This window comes from Spironucleus salmonicida, chromosome 3, assembly GCF_000497125.1.
Source record: "Spironucleus salmonicida strain ATCC 50377 chromosome 3, whole genome shotgun sequence".
NCBI classification, from domain to species: domain Eukaryota; phylum Fornicata; order Diplomonadida; family Hexamitidae; genus Spironucleus; species Spironucleus salmonicida.
This window is the reverse complement of record NC_090598.1, coordinates 664,357-680,782: the sequence shown is the minus strand read 5'-3', so window position 1 is coordinate 680,782 and position 16,426 is coordinate 664,357. Positions and strand designations below refer to the sequence as shown.

The 16,426-nt window shown below is 33.0% G+C and overlaps 9 protein-coding genes across 9 annotated transcripts; 5 read left to right on the top strand and 4 right to left on the bottom strand. All coding sequences in view use genetic code 6, as the record gives it.

The window, feature by feature from the left end:
* Positions 1 to 402: 402 nt before the first annotated feature.
* Positions 403 to 720, bottom strand: SS50377_22670 (uncharacterized protein; the record flags this gene model as incomplete). The annotated part of the gene is made up of 1 exon (XM_067906554.1): positions 403 to 720. One exon carries the CDS (start codon positions 718 to 720, stop codon positions 403 to 405), a length of 318 nt encoding a protein of 105 aa, XP_067765822.1.
* Positions 721 to 784: 64 nt separating this feature from the next.
* Positions 785 to 1,339, top strand: SS50377_22669 (uncharacterized protein; the record flags this gene model as incomplete). Its single annotated transcript, XM_067906553.1, has 1 exon — positions 785 to 1,339. One exon carries the CDS (start codon positions 785 to 787, stop codon positions 1,337 to 1,339), a length of 555 nt encoding a protein of 184 aa, XP_067765821.1.
* A 78-nt stretch (positions 1,340 to 1,417) lies between these two features.
* On the top strand, positions 1,418 to 3,343 carry SS50377_22668 (RNase L inhibitor; the record flags this gene model as incomplete). Its single annotated transcript, XM_067906552.1, has 1 exon — positions 1,418 to 3,343. The coding sequence occupies one exon, from the start codon at positions 1,418 to 1,420 to the stop codon at positions 3,341 to 3,343; it is 1,926 nt and encodes a 641-aa protein (XP_067765820.1).
* Positions 3,344 to 3,957: 614 nt separating this feature from the next.
* Positions 3,958 to 5,139, top strand: SS50377_22667 (Nucleolar protein NOP52; the record flags this gene model as incomplete). The annotated part of the gene is made up of 1 exon (XM_067906551.1): positions 3,958 to 5,139. The coding sequence occupies one exon, from the start codon at positions 3,958 to 3,960 to the stop codon at positions 5,137 to 5,139; it is 1,182 nt and encodes a 393-aa protein (XP_067765819.1).
* Positions 5,140 to 5,705: 566 nt separating this feature from the next.
* Positions 5,706 to 6,032, top strand: SS50377_22666 (uncharacterized protein; the record flags this gene model as incomplete). Its single annotated transcript, XM_067906550.1, has 1 exon — positions 5,706 to 6,032. The coding sequence occupies one exon, from the start codon at positions 5,706 to 5,708 to the stop codon at positions 6,030 to 6,032; it is 327 nt and encodes a 108-aa protein (XP_067765818.1).
* A 595-nt stretch (positions 6,033 to 6,627) lies between these two features.
* On the bottom strand, positions 6,628 to 7,047 carry SS50377_22665 (Na+ driven multidrug efflux pump; the record flags this gene model as incomplete). The annotated part of the gene is made up of 1 exon (XM_067906549.1): positions 6,628 to 7,047. One exon carries the CDS (start codon positions 7,045 to 7,047, stop codon positions 6,628 to 6,630), a length of 420 nt encoding a protein of 139 aa, XP_067765817.1.
* A 132-nt stretch (positions 7,048 to 7,179) lies between these two features.
* Positions 7,180 to 8,208, bottom strand: SS50377_22664 (Na+ driven multidrug efflux pump; the record flags this gene model as incomplete). Its single annotated transcript, XM_067906548.1, has 1 exon — positions 7,180 to 8,208. One exon carries the CDS (start codon positions 8,206 to 8,208, stop codon positions 7,180 to 7,182), a length of 1,029 nt encoding a protein of 342 aa, XP_067765816.1.
* A 1,168-nt stretch (positions 8,209 to 9,376) lies between these two features.
* Positions 9,377 to 10,909, bottom strand: SS50377_22663 (uncharacterized protein; the record flags this gene model as incomplete). The annotated part of the gene is made up of 1 exon (XM_067906547.1): positions 9,377 to 10,909. The coding sequence occupies one exon, from the start codon at positions 10,907 to 10,909 to the stop codon at positions 9,377 to 9,379; it is 1,533 nt and encodes a 510-aa protein (XP_067765815.1).
* Positions 10,910 to 14,692: 3,783 nt separating this feature from the next.
* On the top strand, positions 14,693 to 15,865 carry SS50377_22662 (Cysteine-rich protein; the record flags this gene model as incomplete). The annotated part of the gene is made up of 1 exon (XM_067906546.1): positions 14,693 to 15,865. The coding sequence occupies one exon, from the start codon at positions 14,693 to 14,695 to the stop codon at positions 15,863 to 15,865; it is 1,173 nt and encodes a 390-aa protein (XP_067765814.1).
* Between the last annotated feature and the right edge of the window lie 561 nt (positions 15,866 to 16,426).

The following is a 16,426-nucleotide window of genomic DNA, read 5'->3' as shown; positions in this document are numbered from 1 at the left end:
TGATAAAGGAAATACTAATTCCAATAATGGAACCAAAAGTTAATTCACATTTAAACTTATCATCTAGTTTGGTGCATTCAATTGCACAGATCTACGTACATTAAAATTCATCCATTTATCAGATTCATATTAACTAATAAACGTATTTAATTAAAACTGTTAGAATTTCGTATATTTTTAGGTTTGTGTATATAATTATTTAAATATTATATATAGTAAATGAATAACATAATAATTAGTCTAGTTAATTATTAGAGATTTAAAGATTTTAATAGATATAAGTATAATATTTGTATTGCATTACTGTCATTATTTATTAAAAGTAAATAGTATTTTTAGACGAAATGTTCTATAACACTTTAAATTTAAAAGATAATTACAAATAAATCATCATAACATGTATCAAAGTCCCAGCCCGGATCTAAAATCTTCATAATTATACATTTATATCTCAATTAGCTCCATTCTATTTACACCTGAGTTTGGGTAAGCTCTTACTTTTTTAGGTGCAGGAGCAATATACGAATCATTTAAATCAAGTTCTACTGAAGGTAAATTATTATATTTTGTCTGATTAAAAGTAATTTTATTTTATGGCTCTGGTTTAGGAGGTGAAGGCAAACGGACTTCTTATACATGTATATGAGAGATAACTTCAGCAGTTTATGGTATTTTCCTCTTAAGAATTCTGGGGTGTGGTTATGGTGCTGGTGGATTCATTAAAATTTTCATAATATTTCAAATATAATTATATATAATGTATTCTTTCCTTTTAATCTGCAAAATGGATTTTCCACAATTACACTCTGTGCCAATGGACATACCTATCTAGTAGTAGTATAAAAATTAAATTAAAATCTGTTCTGCATTATTACGTACTGCAACACCAAATGAAGTGGCTGCATATGCTAAAGCAGCTTAAGTTCTTTTAGTTACGACCAGTAATATCGAGTTCATTTTCTAGAATTTCATACTTTCAGAGGCAGATGAGGATACATTGAATTGCTACATTAAAAAAATTATTCATTATTATAATACTGTTGAGTAGAAGACTCCAATTTATAAAGGTTAATTTGGTATTTTAATTGATGGAATACGGAGCTAAACTGGAGAAGCGTAAGAATTATTAAGTTGTGCAGTTAAGTAAGAAGGAGATAGTAATATAGAAGTGCAAAGGACTTTAGAATATTTTGAAATAGTGAAGGAAAATATTGAAAAATATGGTAGTATATATAAGGATGATTAATTATAGTAATAATTATATCAAGTTGAAGAACAGGTAGATGTACAGAAAGAAGTTCCTCTTGTAGAAGGTGAAAGAAAGAACTTTATGATCTGAACTATACATAGTCACGAATTATATTATTATTTAATAATAAATATTTATTATTTACTTTCCTTCTCCACTCCTCGTGAAATGTCATAAAAAGGTAAATCAAAAACTGATTAAGTTACTCGTATTGCAGTAGTTAACCCTGATAGATGCCGTCCTCAAAAATGTGGTCTCTAGTGTCGTTCTTTTTGCCCTGTTAATAAGCTCGAGAAGAAGTGTATTGTGGTTACACAGACTTCTAAGCGTGCTCTTATATCTGAAAATATGTGCATAGGATGTGATATATGTGTTAAAAAATGCCCAACAGATGCTATTAGAATTGTTAACTTACCTTCTACTTTAGATTCTTAAGTATCATTCCGTTATGCTGAAAATTCTTTCAGACTTCATAGATTACCAACCCCTCGTCCAGGTCAAGTTTTAGGACTTGTTGGAGAGAATGGTACTGGTAAATCTACTGCTCTTCAGATTCTTTGCAATGAGCTTAGACCAAACTTTGGAGACTTCAAAACTGACTGGGATACATAAGAAATTATTAAGAGATTCAGAGGTAGCGAACTATAGACTTATTTTGCGAGATTGTATAACTCTGAGATGGATGTTGGATTAAAGCTATAGTATGTAGATTCTATCAATAAAACTGAAAAAGCTAAAAACACAGTCGAAAAGATGTTTTCAAAGTACATTAAACGAAATTCAGAATTCACCAATAGTGTTTTAGAGAAATTGTAATTGAAAGGACTCATGCAAAGATAAGTGGCTTAACTCTCTGGCGGTGAGCTTTAAAGATTTGCTTTAGCCTATGTTATTGTAAGAGATTACGATTGCTATTTAATTGATGAACCCTCATCTTATTTGGATGTAAAGCAAAGACTTGCGGTTGGTTAAGTCATCCGCGAACTCGTTGAAAACAATTCTGATAAATATTGTATTGTAGTTGAACATGATTTAGCTATTCTAGATTATATGTCAGATTTTGTTTCATTGCTGTATGGCCAACCAGGTGTTTACGGTATTATTACTCTTCCATTTTCTGTTCGCGATGGAATTAATATCTTCTTAAAAGGCTATATTCCCACAGAAAACATGCGTTTCCGTGACACAGAACTTAGATTCAAAATCTAATAGGCGTAGGAACAGAAAGAAGAGCCAGCTAAAAAAGGCAAAAAATAGCAAGAAGTTGAAGCTCCAGCCGAAGAAGAGCTGCCAGAAGTCAAACCAACTTATATTACCTCTTATCCAGATATGCAAATCAAGCTTGGCCAATTTACATTAAATATAACCGGTGGAGATTTTATGACCTCACAAATAGTCCTAATCTTAGGTGAAAATGGTACAGGAAAATCAACTTTCGTGAAAACAATCGCAGGTGCAAAAGGATACGACCCAATTTTGAAACCCGGCGACTCCATTCCCAAGCTTCCAGTGTCCTACAAGCCCTAAACGATCGCACCAAACGCAGATTCCTCAGTATCTGATTTCTTGAATAACAGAATCCCAGAAACATTCAATAACAGAGGATTCGTCGAAAGCGTCGTCAAACCCCTCCAAATCTAGCACCTTTTGGACAGAGAGCTCAAGCAGCTCTCAGGCGGCGAATTGCAGCGCGTAGCCACGATCCTGGCCCTCGGAAAGCAGGCGGAAGTCTACCTCATCGACGAGCCCAGCGCGTATCTGGACGCGACGTAGCGTCTCATCGTCGCAAAGGTCATCAAGCGCTTCATTTTGTCGTGCGCAAAATGTTGCTACATCGTCGAACACGATTTCCTGATGAGCCTCTATTTGGCCGACCGCGTGATCGTGTTCCAGGGCGAACCAGGCGTCGACTGCACAGCCAACGCGCCGGTTTCGCTCGTCGACGGCATGAATCAGTTCCTGAAGGTCGTTGGCGTCACCTTCAGGAGGGACGCGGAGAGCCTGAGACCCAGGGTGAACAAGCTGAACAGCAGCAAGGACAAGGACCAGAAGCTGACCGGGCTGTACTTTGGTGAGTTTATGGACGCCGAGTGAGCGAGTTTTGGGGTTTCGCAGAATTTCTGGTGTTGGGAGTGCGAAAATGTGACTTTTGCGGGTTTGCGGTTTAAACGGGGGAGAAGAAATTGGCATTGGAAATTCGGGAACAAGGCGGTCAGATTTTGAGGATTTTTAAGCACTTTTGGCTGAATTCGCTCTGCCGCTTCGGTGCGCCATCTGGAAGTAAGAAAATGCGGTATGGCAGCTGAGGCTCGCGCAGGTTTAATGAGCGCTGCGGTGTGCCTTCGCTCTAATTATTTGGTGTTTGTTCATATGGATATTACGCGTTGTAGCTGTATAAAATTGTATCTAGTATTTTATTTCCTCTTGCTATTTCCGCACTCCAGAGGCCTTATTGAGCGGTAGCATGCGGTAGTGCAGCATCCCATCATATTTGACCACTACCCATGTCATAATTTCCGCTTCACCCGTACTCAAAATATCACCAGCATACGTCCCTTTACTCAGTCTTTTTTTTACAATAGCATTCCGTGCCCAATTTAATCTATCTGGTCTTGTTAAAACCTTCATTTTTATCTCCCTTCCACATTATATAAATTACTTAATATAATATATAATCACTAATTCCGTTCCACCCCACACTCCCCAAAATGTCATTCGTCGAGCCCCACTTCAAGAAGCTCCTGTGGTACCTCCAGTGCGAGGAGAAGGCGGACCGGAACGCAGCATTTGCGATAGTCCAAAGGGAGCTGAACAGCGCGATAAAGGCACTCCCGTTCGACTATTTGAAGATGATGCAACTGCTCAAAGGCCTATACCTGTATCTCTACAAGGAGGACGATATTGCGCTGCAGCGGAGCATCGCCGAAGGCGTCGCTGAACTGATCCATGCCTGCCCGAATCAGCGCGAAATGGAAGAAATTTTCTGCGTCGAAGAGGCCTTCGAGCCCGAAGAGGACGAGGGCGAGGACGACGAAATCGTGTAAAACAAAGACTACGGCGGTCCGAAAACGCTATTTTTCCGCTGTTTGCTCGAAACGCTCATCCGGGAATGGAACTCAGTCGACTATCTCCGCCAATCAAAATTCATGTACCTTGCCCGCTAAGCCATTTTGTAAATGATGATTTCAGGCTTTTCAGACTAGGGAAACCAACATTTTAAGTACATCCAAACGCTCGAACTAGTGATATTTTCTCCACCCAGAATTAAGAACCTAGCCGTTCAGAGGTCGCTGGTTTTGCACGTTATCGACGTCTGGAACGACTCTCTGCATGCTGCCGTGAAGGCCCAAAAACCATCAAAAGACAACTTCGCGCTCTCGATTTCCGTTTTTGGGCAGTTTTTGGCAACTTTGGAGGAGGAAGCGGAAATCCAAAATTCAATTCTAATTAACGTTTTTGACGACTTCACCGAAATTTCGTTCTACCAGGACGAGAATTTCGGGAACTATCTGGGCCAGGAAGCCCCGACGCTCCAGGACGCGTTCTGGATCCTCGGCGCCGAGAGCGCGAAGTTCCGCGAGGACTTCGAGAATTTCGCGCAGGAAATCGAGGAATTCGTCGCGTTTTGGGCGAGTCCGGAGAGCGAAAAGTACCGGAAATTGACCAAAACGCAGGGCCTCAAAATGCGCGAAAAGGCGCATCTCGAGAACCTCGAAATCGTGAATTGCGAGGCCGTCCGGCTCGCAAAAATGCACCAGGGCGACGCGTGGGAGCGGTACGTCGATAAGGAAAACGAGGAGTGGGAGTACGACGCGAAGCTGCCTGTGAAGGCGATGCGGCAGGAGAGCATTTATGTTAAGGGGTACTAGAGGAAAGCTGACGATTTGTGAGGGGGTTAAATTTTTAGGTTTTAGGTTTTATTGTTATAATTTGAATTTATTTCTTTAAGTTTTTTAAGGTTTTACGTTTTTTACGTTTTTAATTTTTTGAAAAATTTGATATATAAGTGAGAATAGGTGTGAAAATGTGATGGAGTGGTAAGTGATATAATGAAAGTTGAAGTGAAATTGAACTAGACAATGGGTTAAATTGAACTAGAATAAGGAAATATTAGAAATTTTTGAATCTAAATAAAATCGAATCTACTAAACTGGCCAGACTGAAAAATGCTGTCTTTGGATGCTAGAGTCGCAATAGGTCAAACAGGAAGATTTAGACTAAAGTAGTGGTATTGTGCGGAAAGTTTTCCCTCATCTAATGAGCAGAACTTAGAGCCCAGATTAAACAAAGCTGCTTTTGAGAAATTCATTAAAATAGCCTTTTAGCCTGTGTTAGCACGTGTAGAGCAACGGAACTGTCGCATTGATAACAATATTGTACACTAATAAAATAAAATATTTATTAGCTAGAAATATAATAATATAATACGAATACTAAAAGATTTAAAAATCTAGAAATGGAGCAATGCGTCGTAGAGAACTGTTACTTGTGCACTGACGACATAAATACCTGTCAACACTGCAACGATAGTTACCAGCTAGAGTACAATATATGCGTAGAAATCAACCCTGAATAGTAAAAAATTGACGTTATTATTGGCATTGTGATGGGAATCGTGTTTATCGGATTCATAGTCGGTATGCTAATTTATGCCATCCTCAACAAAATTAAGAATGATAAGAAAACTAATATAGAGAGATAGCCGTTGTTAGAAAATGATCATGATAATATCGAAGAAGTTGACGAACATATTGCAGCTAAGAAAAGCAGCAACAAAGCATGAGTGAGTGCAGATGCATCTTATTTTTAATTATTATATCCAATTATTTCTTTGGTTATAATCTAGATAGTAAAATATCAATCAATTACTTAAATAATCATAATAGTGTTTCTATAGCATTACTTGTTAACACTATATAATATACAGTTATTTTATGTATATAAGAATATAAAATTCAACAATAACATAAAGATTATTATCATTAGTGTTAGTTGCATAACAAAAACAAGATCAACTGTAAGTATAAAAACAAATGTACATCAATCTAATTTAATTTAACTTGTTAGTATATTATATATTAATAAAAATATACAAAAATTAGTCATTTATTTTATAGACTGATGGATAAGAAAAATTAATTAAATAGTTTTTAAGACTTATAATATTTTGACTCCAATAATAATATACTTTTCATTAATATATTACTTAAATTTTATAATATAGACTTTAATCTAATTCATCATTTCATTTATATTCATGGAACTCATTAATTTATATGTATGACATAGAGATACGAATATAATCATATTGATATTTAGATTAAGCTTCAGTTTTTAAATATAGAAATCAAGAGTATAGAATAAATAAAATACATAACTCATTCTTAATTGTTATTATTGACACATTATGCCGTTTATAAGTGAGATCTACAAGGAGAAATGCTGGCATCTTAATTTTTCTCTTATTCTTCTGAATCAACATCCTATTTATCGGCTAATTTTTTAAAATAGTGACTTTACTACCATATTATTATCTAAGACATAATAAAACCTCTTATTTCTGTTGTTGTAGGCACAATAAAAATCCATTTAATATCTAAATATAATGGAATAACGTAGATACCTATAACATTAATAATTAACCTAAATACCTAGAGTAAAGTAGCTGCTACTATTTGCCTTCTCATTTAAAATACACCAGATGAAAATGTAATGGAACCTTATAAAAACATTCCAGCAAAACCTATTCTAAGTAATAGCGTAGCTTCTTTAACAAACTATTCATCAGAATCAAACATTTTTATCAAATAAGGCATTAATATAAATACTTATATTATTATTTATATACCAATTGTTAACCAATCAGCATATAAAATTAGTTTTTATATTCGGCGATATTTATTTTATCCTAGGTTATAAGATAAAATAGCTCAAAATCCAAAATATATGCCAATCCTTGGTTAAATCATCAATTATACTAATCTTAAAAATATTCCCCAGATTGATTAATACTAAGTAGTTCTAATTTCTGCATACTTGGATATTTATGAACTTATTAAACCTTATGCAATAATAACTGGAATAGTATTAAATGCGGCTGGAAGAAATTATTTAAAAGTTGCACTTACAAAAAACCAGCTTAATTTAATATAGTTTTTATCAAATCTAATTCCCATAGATTTAACACCTCCAAAAAAGTTAAACAGAATCCACACATCAATTACCAATTATGATATTACTGCTGAGATTGCAGCGCATTACATTTTAAGTTTGTCTGAGAAAACATTAAATAGAAATGCATCTAAAGTAATATTGAGAAGTGAGCTTACTATCAAGCAGATCATTGCCTCTTTCACCTTATTTTCTTGTCGTAACAACGGAAGTAAAGCACCATTGATGGTATAAGCTAAGACCACTACTGAGTACATAACCCACATATAGTTAGACAAGTACGTAAATACTGGTTCTGTAGTTGCACCAAGACCTCTAGCTATATAGTCTTTCAATGGAAGTATTATAGCGGGCATTAAGATGTTAAATATAACTACTAGCATGAAAAACTAGGTAGCGTAATTTCTAGCATCTTCTATTTTATTTTAACCTAAGGAAGGCCCAATAAGTGATATTGCACCAACTGATAATGACTAAATAATGATAACACATACTAAGAGCTCAAGTGAAGTGCCAACCGATGAAGATGCTAAGCCAGGTTCTCCTAAATATTGTCCAATGAATATAGAGCCGACTATCATATACAAAGTCATAATAAGAAAGCCAATAAGATTGTTATACGACTAATAAATTAGTACTTTGAAAATAGGACCGTTACCTAAATATTAGATATCCTTTGTCAGGTTAGTCTATGCGGTTATTTTACTTTTTCTAATAGTTGTACCACAAGACACTTCGATGATATTTTCAATATCTTCTAATTGGGATTATGTTTTACTTTATTCCATTTTAAACTTTCAATTATAACATAGATTATACGTTTCAAATTGCTTAATTACTATAAATATTGTTTAATTCTATTTCTATCAATTAATATTAAGTTATATAATACATATTTTTATTTTCTAACCAAACCATGATATTTATTCAATTCAAGACTATATCTTTAATTTTTAAATATTAACACGATTCGCATTTAAATAGTATAATAGCAAATAACTATCTAATTTGTTGTTATTTTTAAATCAAAAATAAATGCAAGATATTGATTATATATGGGACTTTACTATGATTTAACAAATTATAAATGACATTAAGTATACTACATTTTAAATTAAAATATCTATGAATATGTTAACTAATAATAATATTAGCAATATATTAATACATTATGACCTAGTTTGTATTTGGAAGCACTTTAAAAAATATTAAAAATTTCTAACTATTTTAATTATAATAAGCTCCAGTTTGAAGAATTTCTATATTTAATAACAGATAGATTAAAATTAATCTTGCGTTTATAGTAAATTTGTAATAATGATGATAATTTAAAAAATGTGAATCAAATACTTTAACTATAACCATCTAATCTATGATATTTCTCAATTTAAATTTATTTTATTGTAATTGTTAGGTAAATTTTGAATAACATTATATGTTTCTAAAAAATTTTAAATAATATATTATTAGTATTTTGTTAAAATTTATAGATAGTTACTAGTATGCAACTGTAAAGATCAACTGAATATAATACCGTATTTATATTAACTAAATCACGATCTACTAGTGTTAGTATCTAATTCATTATCGTTAACAACTAAACTTAATCAATAAATTATACTTAAACTAGTAATTGGCAAAATAAGTTACGGTTGCTGATTACTTTATAAAATCTAAATTTATAATTAAAATTAACAAATAACAATTAGCTCAAATATATTCATAATAAGATAAAATTCCATTTATCATCACATTTAGTTAGTTATAAAATATTAGACATCAATTAAATCTAATTTTTTAAAATTTACTGAATTATATTTACTTTATACTATAATCTTGACATGTGGAATATTTTAATTCTACCAAGTAAAGTTTATCAATTATAAACTAAATTTTATAAGACAAATATTAGCTAGACTAAAATAAGAAGTATTAATAAATAGTATAACAAAAAATTCATATATCATCCATTTCCATAGTCTATTTTATTTACTTTGATAATTTGGCCTTTTTTTTATAAAATATATTTATTCCTCCAAGAGCACATATTAATGACACACTACTACTAAGAATAATAATATTAGATGTAATTATAACTTAAAATGTAGTAGTAATAAAATATGGTTACAGAGTATCAACAAAACCTTTTTCTGTTGTTAGTATTAGTAATCTAAAACTATAAGCACTTTTTATTCGTTAAATCATATCCTTAGTAATTTATCTAAAGTAAACTTCAATATTTCCATCAAGATAAAATTCAACACTCATCACATCTTCTGATTATTCTAAAAAGTAGGTGTGCTGAGAACTATATAATCTTAACATCATTTTAACTTTTTATTTAGGTTTTGGAGGACAAATCCATTTAGCAGTTAATTATATATTATTATCTTGCAAAATCATTTAAATATTATCAAAACAAGACTAATGTATGGATGTTGTTACCATACTTAGTCTATCTATAGGAACACCACTTGAATCATAAAATACGAAACTCATATCAGCGTATTATCCATCTTTTAATAATATTAGCATACACTCCTAAAAAGATAAAGCTGGAGGTGCTAAATTTTGAAATATTTTATGATCAAAATTTGCTTAAAGCTTATTATTTACTTATATACTCTATAATAAGGCTGCAGCAGGAAGTTTCCCTACAAGTTAGCAAACTTCTTAATTTATAGTTACAACTATTTTAACTTAAGATGCTTTTGCTAGTTCCTATCTAAAGAAAGATGATTCTTTTATCTTAATATATATACTTTCACTATAAGGTGTAAATGTAAGAATATCGCCAGAAGATGGCTGATCTTTATATATTAAAAATTAAGTATCGGCAAAACCCATGGAATTGACACCTAAAGTTCCATATTCACATTCGAGGCGAATATTAAGAATTCCTGTATCATAAAGTATTGTAGATAATCCTGAATTTTTAAATGAAATAGTTAACTATTATATAGCAGTATCCAATAGTGGATTTCCATCAAAGATGACCCTATATGTAGTAAAGCTATTTGTGATTGCTAGAGATGCATTTGTTATTATTATTGTTGAAAACGTCATAGGAAAATAAACTGTAGCTGTAAATATTATCTAATCATAAGTTACAGACAAATTATGAAAAATACTAGCATCTTTGTTGCGAGTCAATGTTATTTCTTAAATTTATTATTCGAATATTTGATTGTAACTTTTTATTTTCATATGTGAAGCTTTAATATTGAAATACAGAGAAATATCCGGCACTGAAATAGCAAACTATGATGTACTGCTATAATTAAAATTAATATCGACCAATTAAACATCCAGATCTTTATTTTGAAAGAATATTTTGACGATAATAGCACTTGGTAGCTGATTACAATCTGTATCCCCTGTAGGATGAATATGGAAAATAAGAAGATTTTCTACTTAAGATACCTCTAAATCAGTTACATCTGTATAGCATTTAGTAAGTTAGGTGTATTGTGAAAAAATATATAACATTTTACTGAACTAATAATCTATTAATACTATACACATATATGTAAAATGTGTTTGATATACACAGGCATTAATACACAATTATATAGTTATTTAGAGAAAAATTAGCAAATCTCTGTTACCATAAAATTGGATATAATTAATTATACACTAATAAATAATAGTAGGTATTAATATCTAATTTAATATTTATAACACTATTATTTTTAATTTAATTATAATACAATTCATTATAGAATATTATTATTTTCATAAGTATTAGTATCAATTCTTTATATACCATGATTCAATTCTTATATTACAGTTTATATTTGCTTTATTATTAGATAGTTTTTCAATTTTCTACCGAAAAAAAATACACTACTCGGGATATTTATATTATTTTATACTTAAATATAACATATTTAGAGGCGTTAACTATTATACTAAATTAATACTCAAAAAACAGTAATAATTTCAAGCAACTATAATGCCCTAAATACTTAAAATCAATTGTATTTAAATAATATTGCTTTTATTTACAATAAAAACTCATTAGTTACTTTAGTATTTTATAAGTGATCTTCCTTTACCGTGATGATATGCTTCGTTTTACATATCTATAAATATATTATAAAGTAACTTAATTTATATGTCTTCAAAACATTAGAGAATGAAATTTTCTTAGTTTCCCGAATCTAAACAATTAAAGTTTATAAATTTATTATACGATAAAAGTGTATATTGTAAGAAGAGAAAACTAAATGTAAAGCGCATCTAAAAATTACCTCCTAACCCTAGCTATTTTGTAATTAATTGTGCAGTATTTTTATTATAGCTTTGCCATTATAAATCACACAAAATGAGTCAATTTATTGATAATTTTTTATTCCTATAGCTAACTATAAAATAGTAGTAAGGATCCCACTATAGATACATAAAGTTCGATTACTGCTTTAATATTTTAAAACCAATTGTAGATGATTGATTTTAATAAAAATAAAAACAATACACGTTCTTTTTACTTCTATCTTGTGCCATTTATTACTAGTTATCATATATATACTTTGTAACCAACTTGGTGCTTAAGTGAAAATCGCCTAATAAACTCATTTTATGTGACATTAAAACCAAGATAGCACGTATATTATTTTATATTACTAATTAGAACATTCGATAGTGGTTACAAAAGTGTATATTTTATTATATGTGCCTGTTATTGGACAATTTTACGAAGAATAAAGTTTTCTTCTAATAACTACAATTACAGCGATTTAATCAAAATTTCTCAGATAAAATAATAGCAAACAATTTACTAATTTTTATCTAGAGTATTTTAACACAGTTTGCAACTTGAATTTTTACAGATAATTATATGCCAGGATCCTTTATATTTTATTTTGCATTTAGATATTAGTATAATCATAAAATTAGCAAATTAATAATTATACCCTTCTCTTTCACCTATCTCCTACCGTATTTATTCCATCCATATTTCTAATTTCTACATCTTAAACTAGTATCAAAATAATTTTTTTAAACCCAAACCTTCCATAATTTCCTCTCTCTCGCTATAAACAATCATATTATCACCAAAAAACTCTCATTACACTGCTTTTGCTTCTAGACTCTTTACAAACGCGCTAAAATCAAGATTATTCACATGACCCTAAAACGCAGCCATATCGCCTCCTAACCTTTAGCGCGTGCTTTTCTAAATTCTTCTACACGATTTCTCCACTTTTACATTTGAGCGTCCACCTGAAGATACTTTACTAGCAATTCTTCAGATTCTGAGAAGCTTCAAGCTGCGTATCGCAATTGCAGGCTGGTTTCGATAGCATTCTGTAACCATCTTTTACCGCAAACGCGATTCGCCGTACAGCTTCGCGCAGAGCTCATTTCGAAGCTGATCTTGTAGGCGTGAATGTAGTTTCTCTATTTCAGAAGTATAGCGGTTTCTGACGAGTTTCAGCTGGAAAAATTCGTTTTTTTTGCACTTGCCGCATGCGTCAATGATGCATTAAAAGTGTTTGGCGCGTGAAGAATTGGATGAGCAGGTTTTGTGCAGATTGTAGGGTTTGTAATTTTCTGGTTAGTTTATAATGAAGGTATTATGCTGCGCAAGTGGCGTTATGTAGTGATTTTCACATTTGGTGAATGGGTGAAATTTAGGGATTTTAAAAATAAGGTATACTTATGGGAATGGTGTTTGAGAGGTGATAGAAAATTGAGGTTTTAAATAACAATATATGTAGTAAGTGAATAATAGTCATATTTGTTGAAACCATTTTAAGAATTATAATAAGACAATTAATGTATAATAATTAGTTTTTAAATACGATACAGAGCAAATAAAATTTCTAAGTTTATATTATATTATGAAATTAATGTTTTAAAAATAAATGGGAGTAGTTAAGATTCTAGAGTACATTACCTATCAATGTTTATTTAAATAAATAGTAAATCATATGGTGTGGTCTTTATAATAGATAAATATTCGATTCTATGTTGATAGAAATTTTAAAGTGTAATTTTAATATAAAAATATATTAAGAGATATAAATATAAACATATGTATATATGATGTGTAAGTTAGTTTATAATATTATCAGTAGATAAGTATAAAAACGTTATGCAACACTCTATCTATTATTCAAGTCCTTAATATTTTAGACTGATATTATATATTAATTAATTATGACAATTTCTTTTTATCAATGATAAAAATAATGAAAAAAAATCATCAGATACCATTATATATTAGTTATCAATCATGAATTGAGCAAGATTAATAGCTCCAATATACTTTTTAATTTAGTTCTTCCTACTTTTCCTCATTACTACCATCACCATAACACTAATGAAACCTATAACTACCAATGTTCACATGATAATACCAGTAATCACACCAACAGTGAGATTATATTCATTTAAAACAGGTTTATATTTTTTCAATGGCTTAATAGGGGTTTCAATATTAACACAAGATTTTCTATTGATCATCACTTATCCTCCATTAAATTTATTATATTTAACCGGTACTATTTTTATCTAATCCATTCAAACAAACTACACAGATACTAATATCTTCAGAATATGTAACAAAAATTTATGCATTATAACATTTGTAGTCTGAAGTGCTGTTTTTATCACACGCGCCAGCTATTCGATTATAATTTTATCAACATTCATATGAACTATAACAGTTATTCGTTCAGTTACCTTAAATCGCTAACATATATTCCTCGCAACTGATTGCAATACAAAAGTCGGATGCTGAACAAAGCAAGAAACTTAAGGTACAGTATTCACAAATCTAGATATTTATATTGCATTACTTATTTATCTTTAGTTTTAAATATAGAACCCTTGAAAAATAATATATATTTAGTTCTCCGAATAAATTTTTTTAAAGATTGTTGAATGTAGACACTAAGTTTAAGCAAAAATCAGTATATCTAGATAATGTTATATGAGTCCAAGCTAATTTGCTAGATTCAAATGTTAATTCGCAAATTGGGTCTATTCCTTAATCTATCAGCCTCTTTTTCCACATTTGACCCAAATCCAGAAAACCGACCTGCGCAAACTGAGGAGTATCATGTTATTTAAGATGCTTCGAAATATATTTTTGGCTTGTTCGCACTAAGTTTCTGCTCCAATTTTACAGTTTTGCGCAATATATTTTGGGGATATAATCACTATTTTACAAGAAATATCACTCTGCTAATAACTATACAACCCGAGTAAACATCTTTAGGTTCCATCCCAACTCGTCCTTTCCCCAGTAGAATTTCTGTTAAAATGTCGGCTTGCAAAGTCGAAAATTGCACTATCTGCATGACATCCGATGCTGTCTGCGATACCTGTACCTCACCTTTCGTGCTCAGTGGCAACGTATGCAGTTGTCCGAATACGCATTTAGCTGTCAGGAGTGGGTGCTAAATCTGCGCCAGCGCGTCCCCTGGGTGCGTAACGTGCAAACAGCCAGATATAGCTACACCGACAGTGGAGTGTTAGAGCTGTTTTGCTAACTTCACGCTTGCGGCTGGTGTGTGCACATGTGCATCACGTAACTGCGTGGAGTGCGAACCGGAGGTTGCGGGTCAGTGCCGAAGCTGCCTGCCCACGCACTTCCTCAACGGCAACAAAACGTGCGTTCCGTGCTCGATAATGCCGCTCTGCAGTGAGTGCTTGTTTGCTGGAGGGATAGTGTGTCGCAAGTGCATTAGCGGCTTTGTGATGGCGAATAATGAATGCACGGCCGTCCCGCCCAACTGCGCCCAGCCGGCTGACGAGGTGGTGTGCGCCAGGTGCGAGGACGGGTTTGCGCTCACGGCCTAGAATACGTGTACATCCTGCTAGGCGGTGGCGCACTGCGAGAAGTGCATCATGCGGAGAGGCGTGGTGAGCTGCTACCGATGCGAGAATCAGCTAGGGCTGACGCGTGATCGATAGTGTGAAAAGTGCGATGCCGTGCTGAGGTTCGACAGCCCACAGTGCGTCTGCGGGGCTGCTGAGAACTGCGGCAACTGTGATGCGAGCGGTACGGCCTGCTAGGAGTGCTTCCGCGGTTACCAGAAGATTGGAGGAGTGTGCGTCAAGGCTAAATGCTAGGTTGAGAACTGCTTCACGTGCAGCGACAGACCTGATTCCTGCATGGTGTGCGACAGCGACTATGAGCTTACTAACAGGGACACCTGTCAGCACAGATGCAGCGGGCAGCCGTAGCAGGGGAGCTTCTGCAAGAGACAGCGAGCAGAACTTATGAGTGGGCGAACTGCCCGTTCAAGCCTGAGGAGATATCGCAGATGCTCATGCCTTGTGTCTGCGGGGAGGAAAATAACTGTGCGAACTGCGACTTCATGTTTTAGAATAGGTGCGGGAAGTGCCTTAACGGATACCAAGAGAAGATGGGGAGGTGTGTGGAGTGCGCCGCAGGCTTTGCTAAGCAAGAGTCAAATGGGATCTGCGTGAAGGTAATTATACCAGAAGAAGTGAAGCCAGGGCTGTCTGCTGGGGTCATCGTAGGCATCGCTGTTGCGGTAGTGGTATTTATAGGTCTGGTTGTTGGAGTCGTTATCGGTGTTTGCGCTGTTGCAAAGAGGCGCGAGCCAGCTCCGATCGCGCCGGAAATTGTTATAACCGCAGACTGACGATTTATTTTACAGCGGTAAATTAGTGCGCTTTCCTTCAGAAGTGGTGCTTGCCTAAATTTAACTGTAGCGTCACCATTACTTGAACTTTTAGATATTTATAATAAGGGGTGAAAACGGGATGGCCAAGGGTCGAGTTCAGGTAAAAATGAGCTCTTGACTGGAAAATATTAGAGTGAACACTAGCTGCTTTAACTCAAATTTAAGCAAAGTGGAAATTAGATGGAGTCTATTTTATTGAAATTTTTTGAACACAAACCTAATATATACTATGTTTCTATTTACTACACTCCAAATTTATAATTATATTATATTTGTGATAACATTAGCCTAAGGAAGTAAATGCAAAAGACCTTTAAATTCTTTATTAGCAATAACTAGC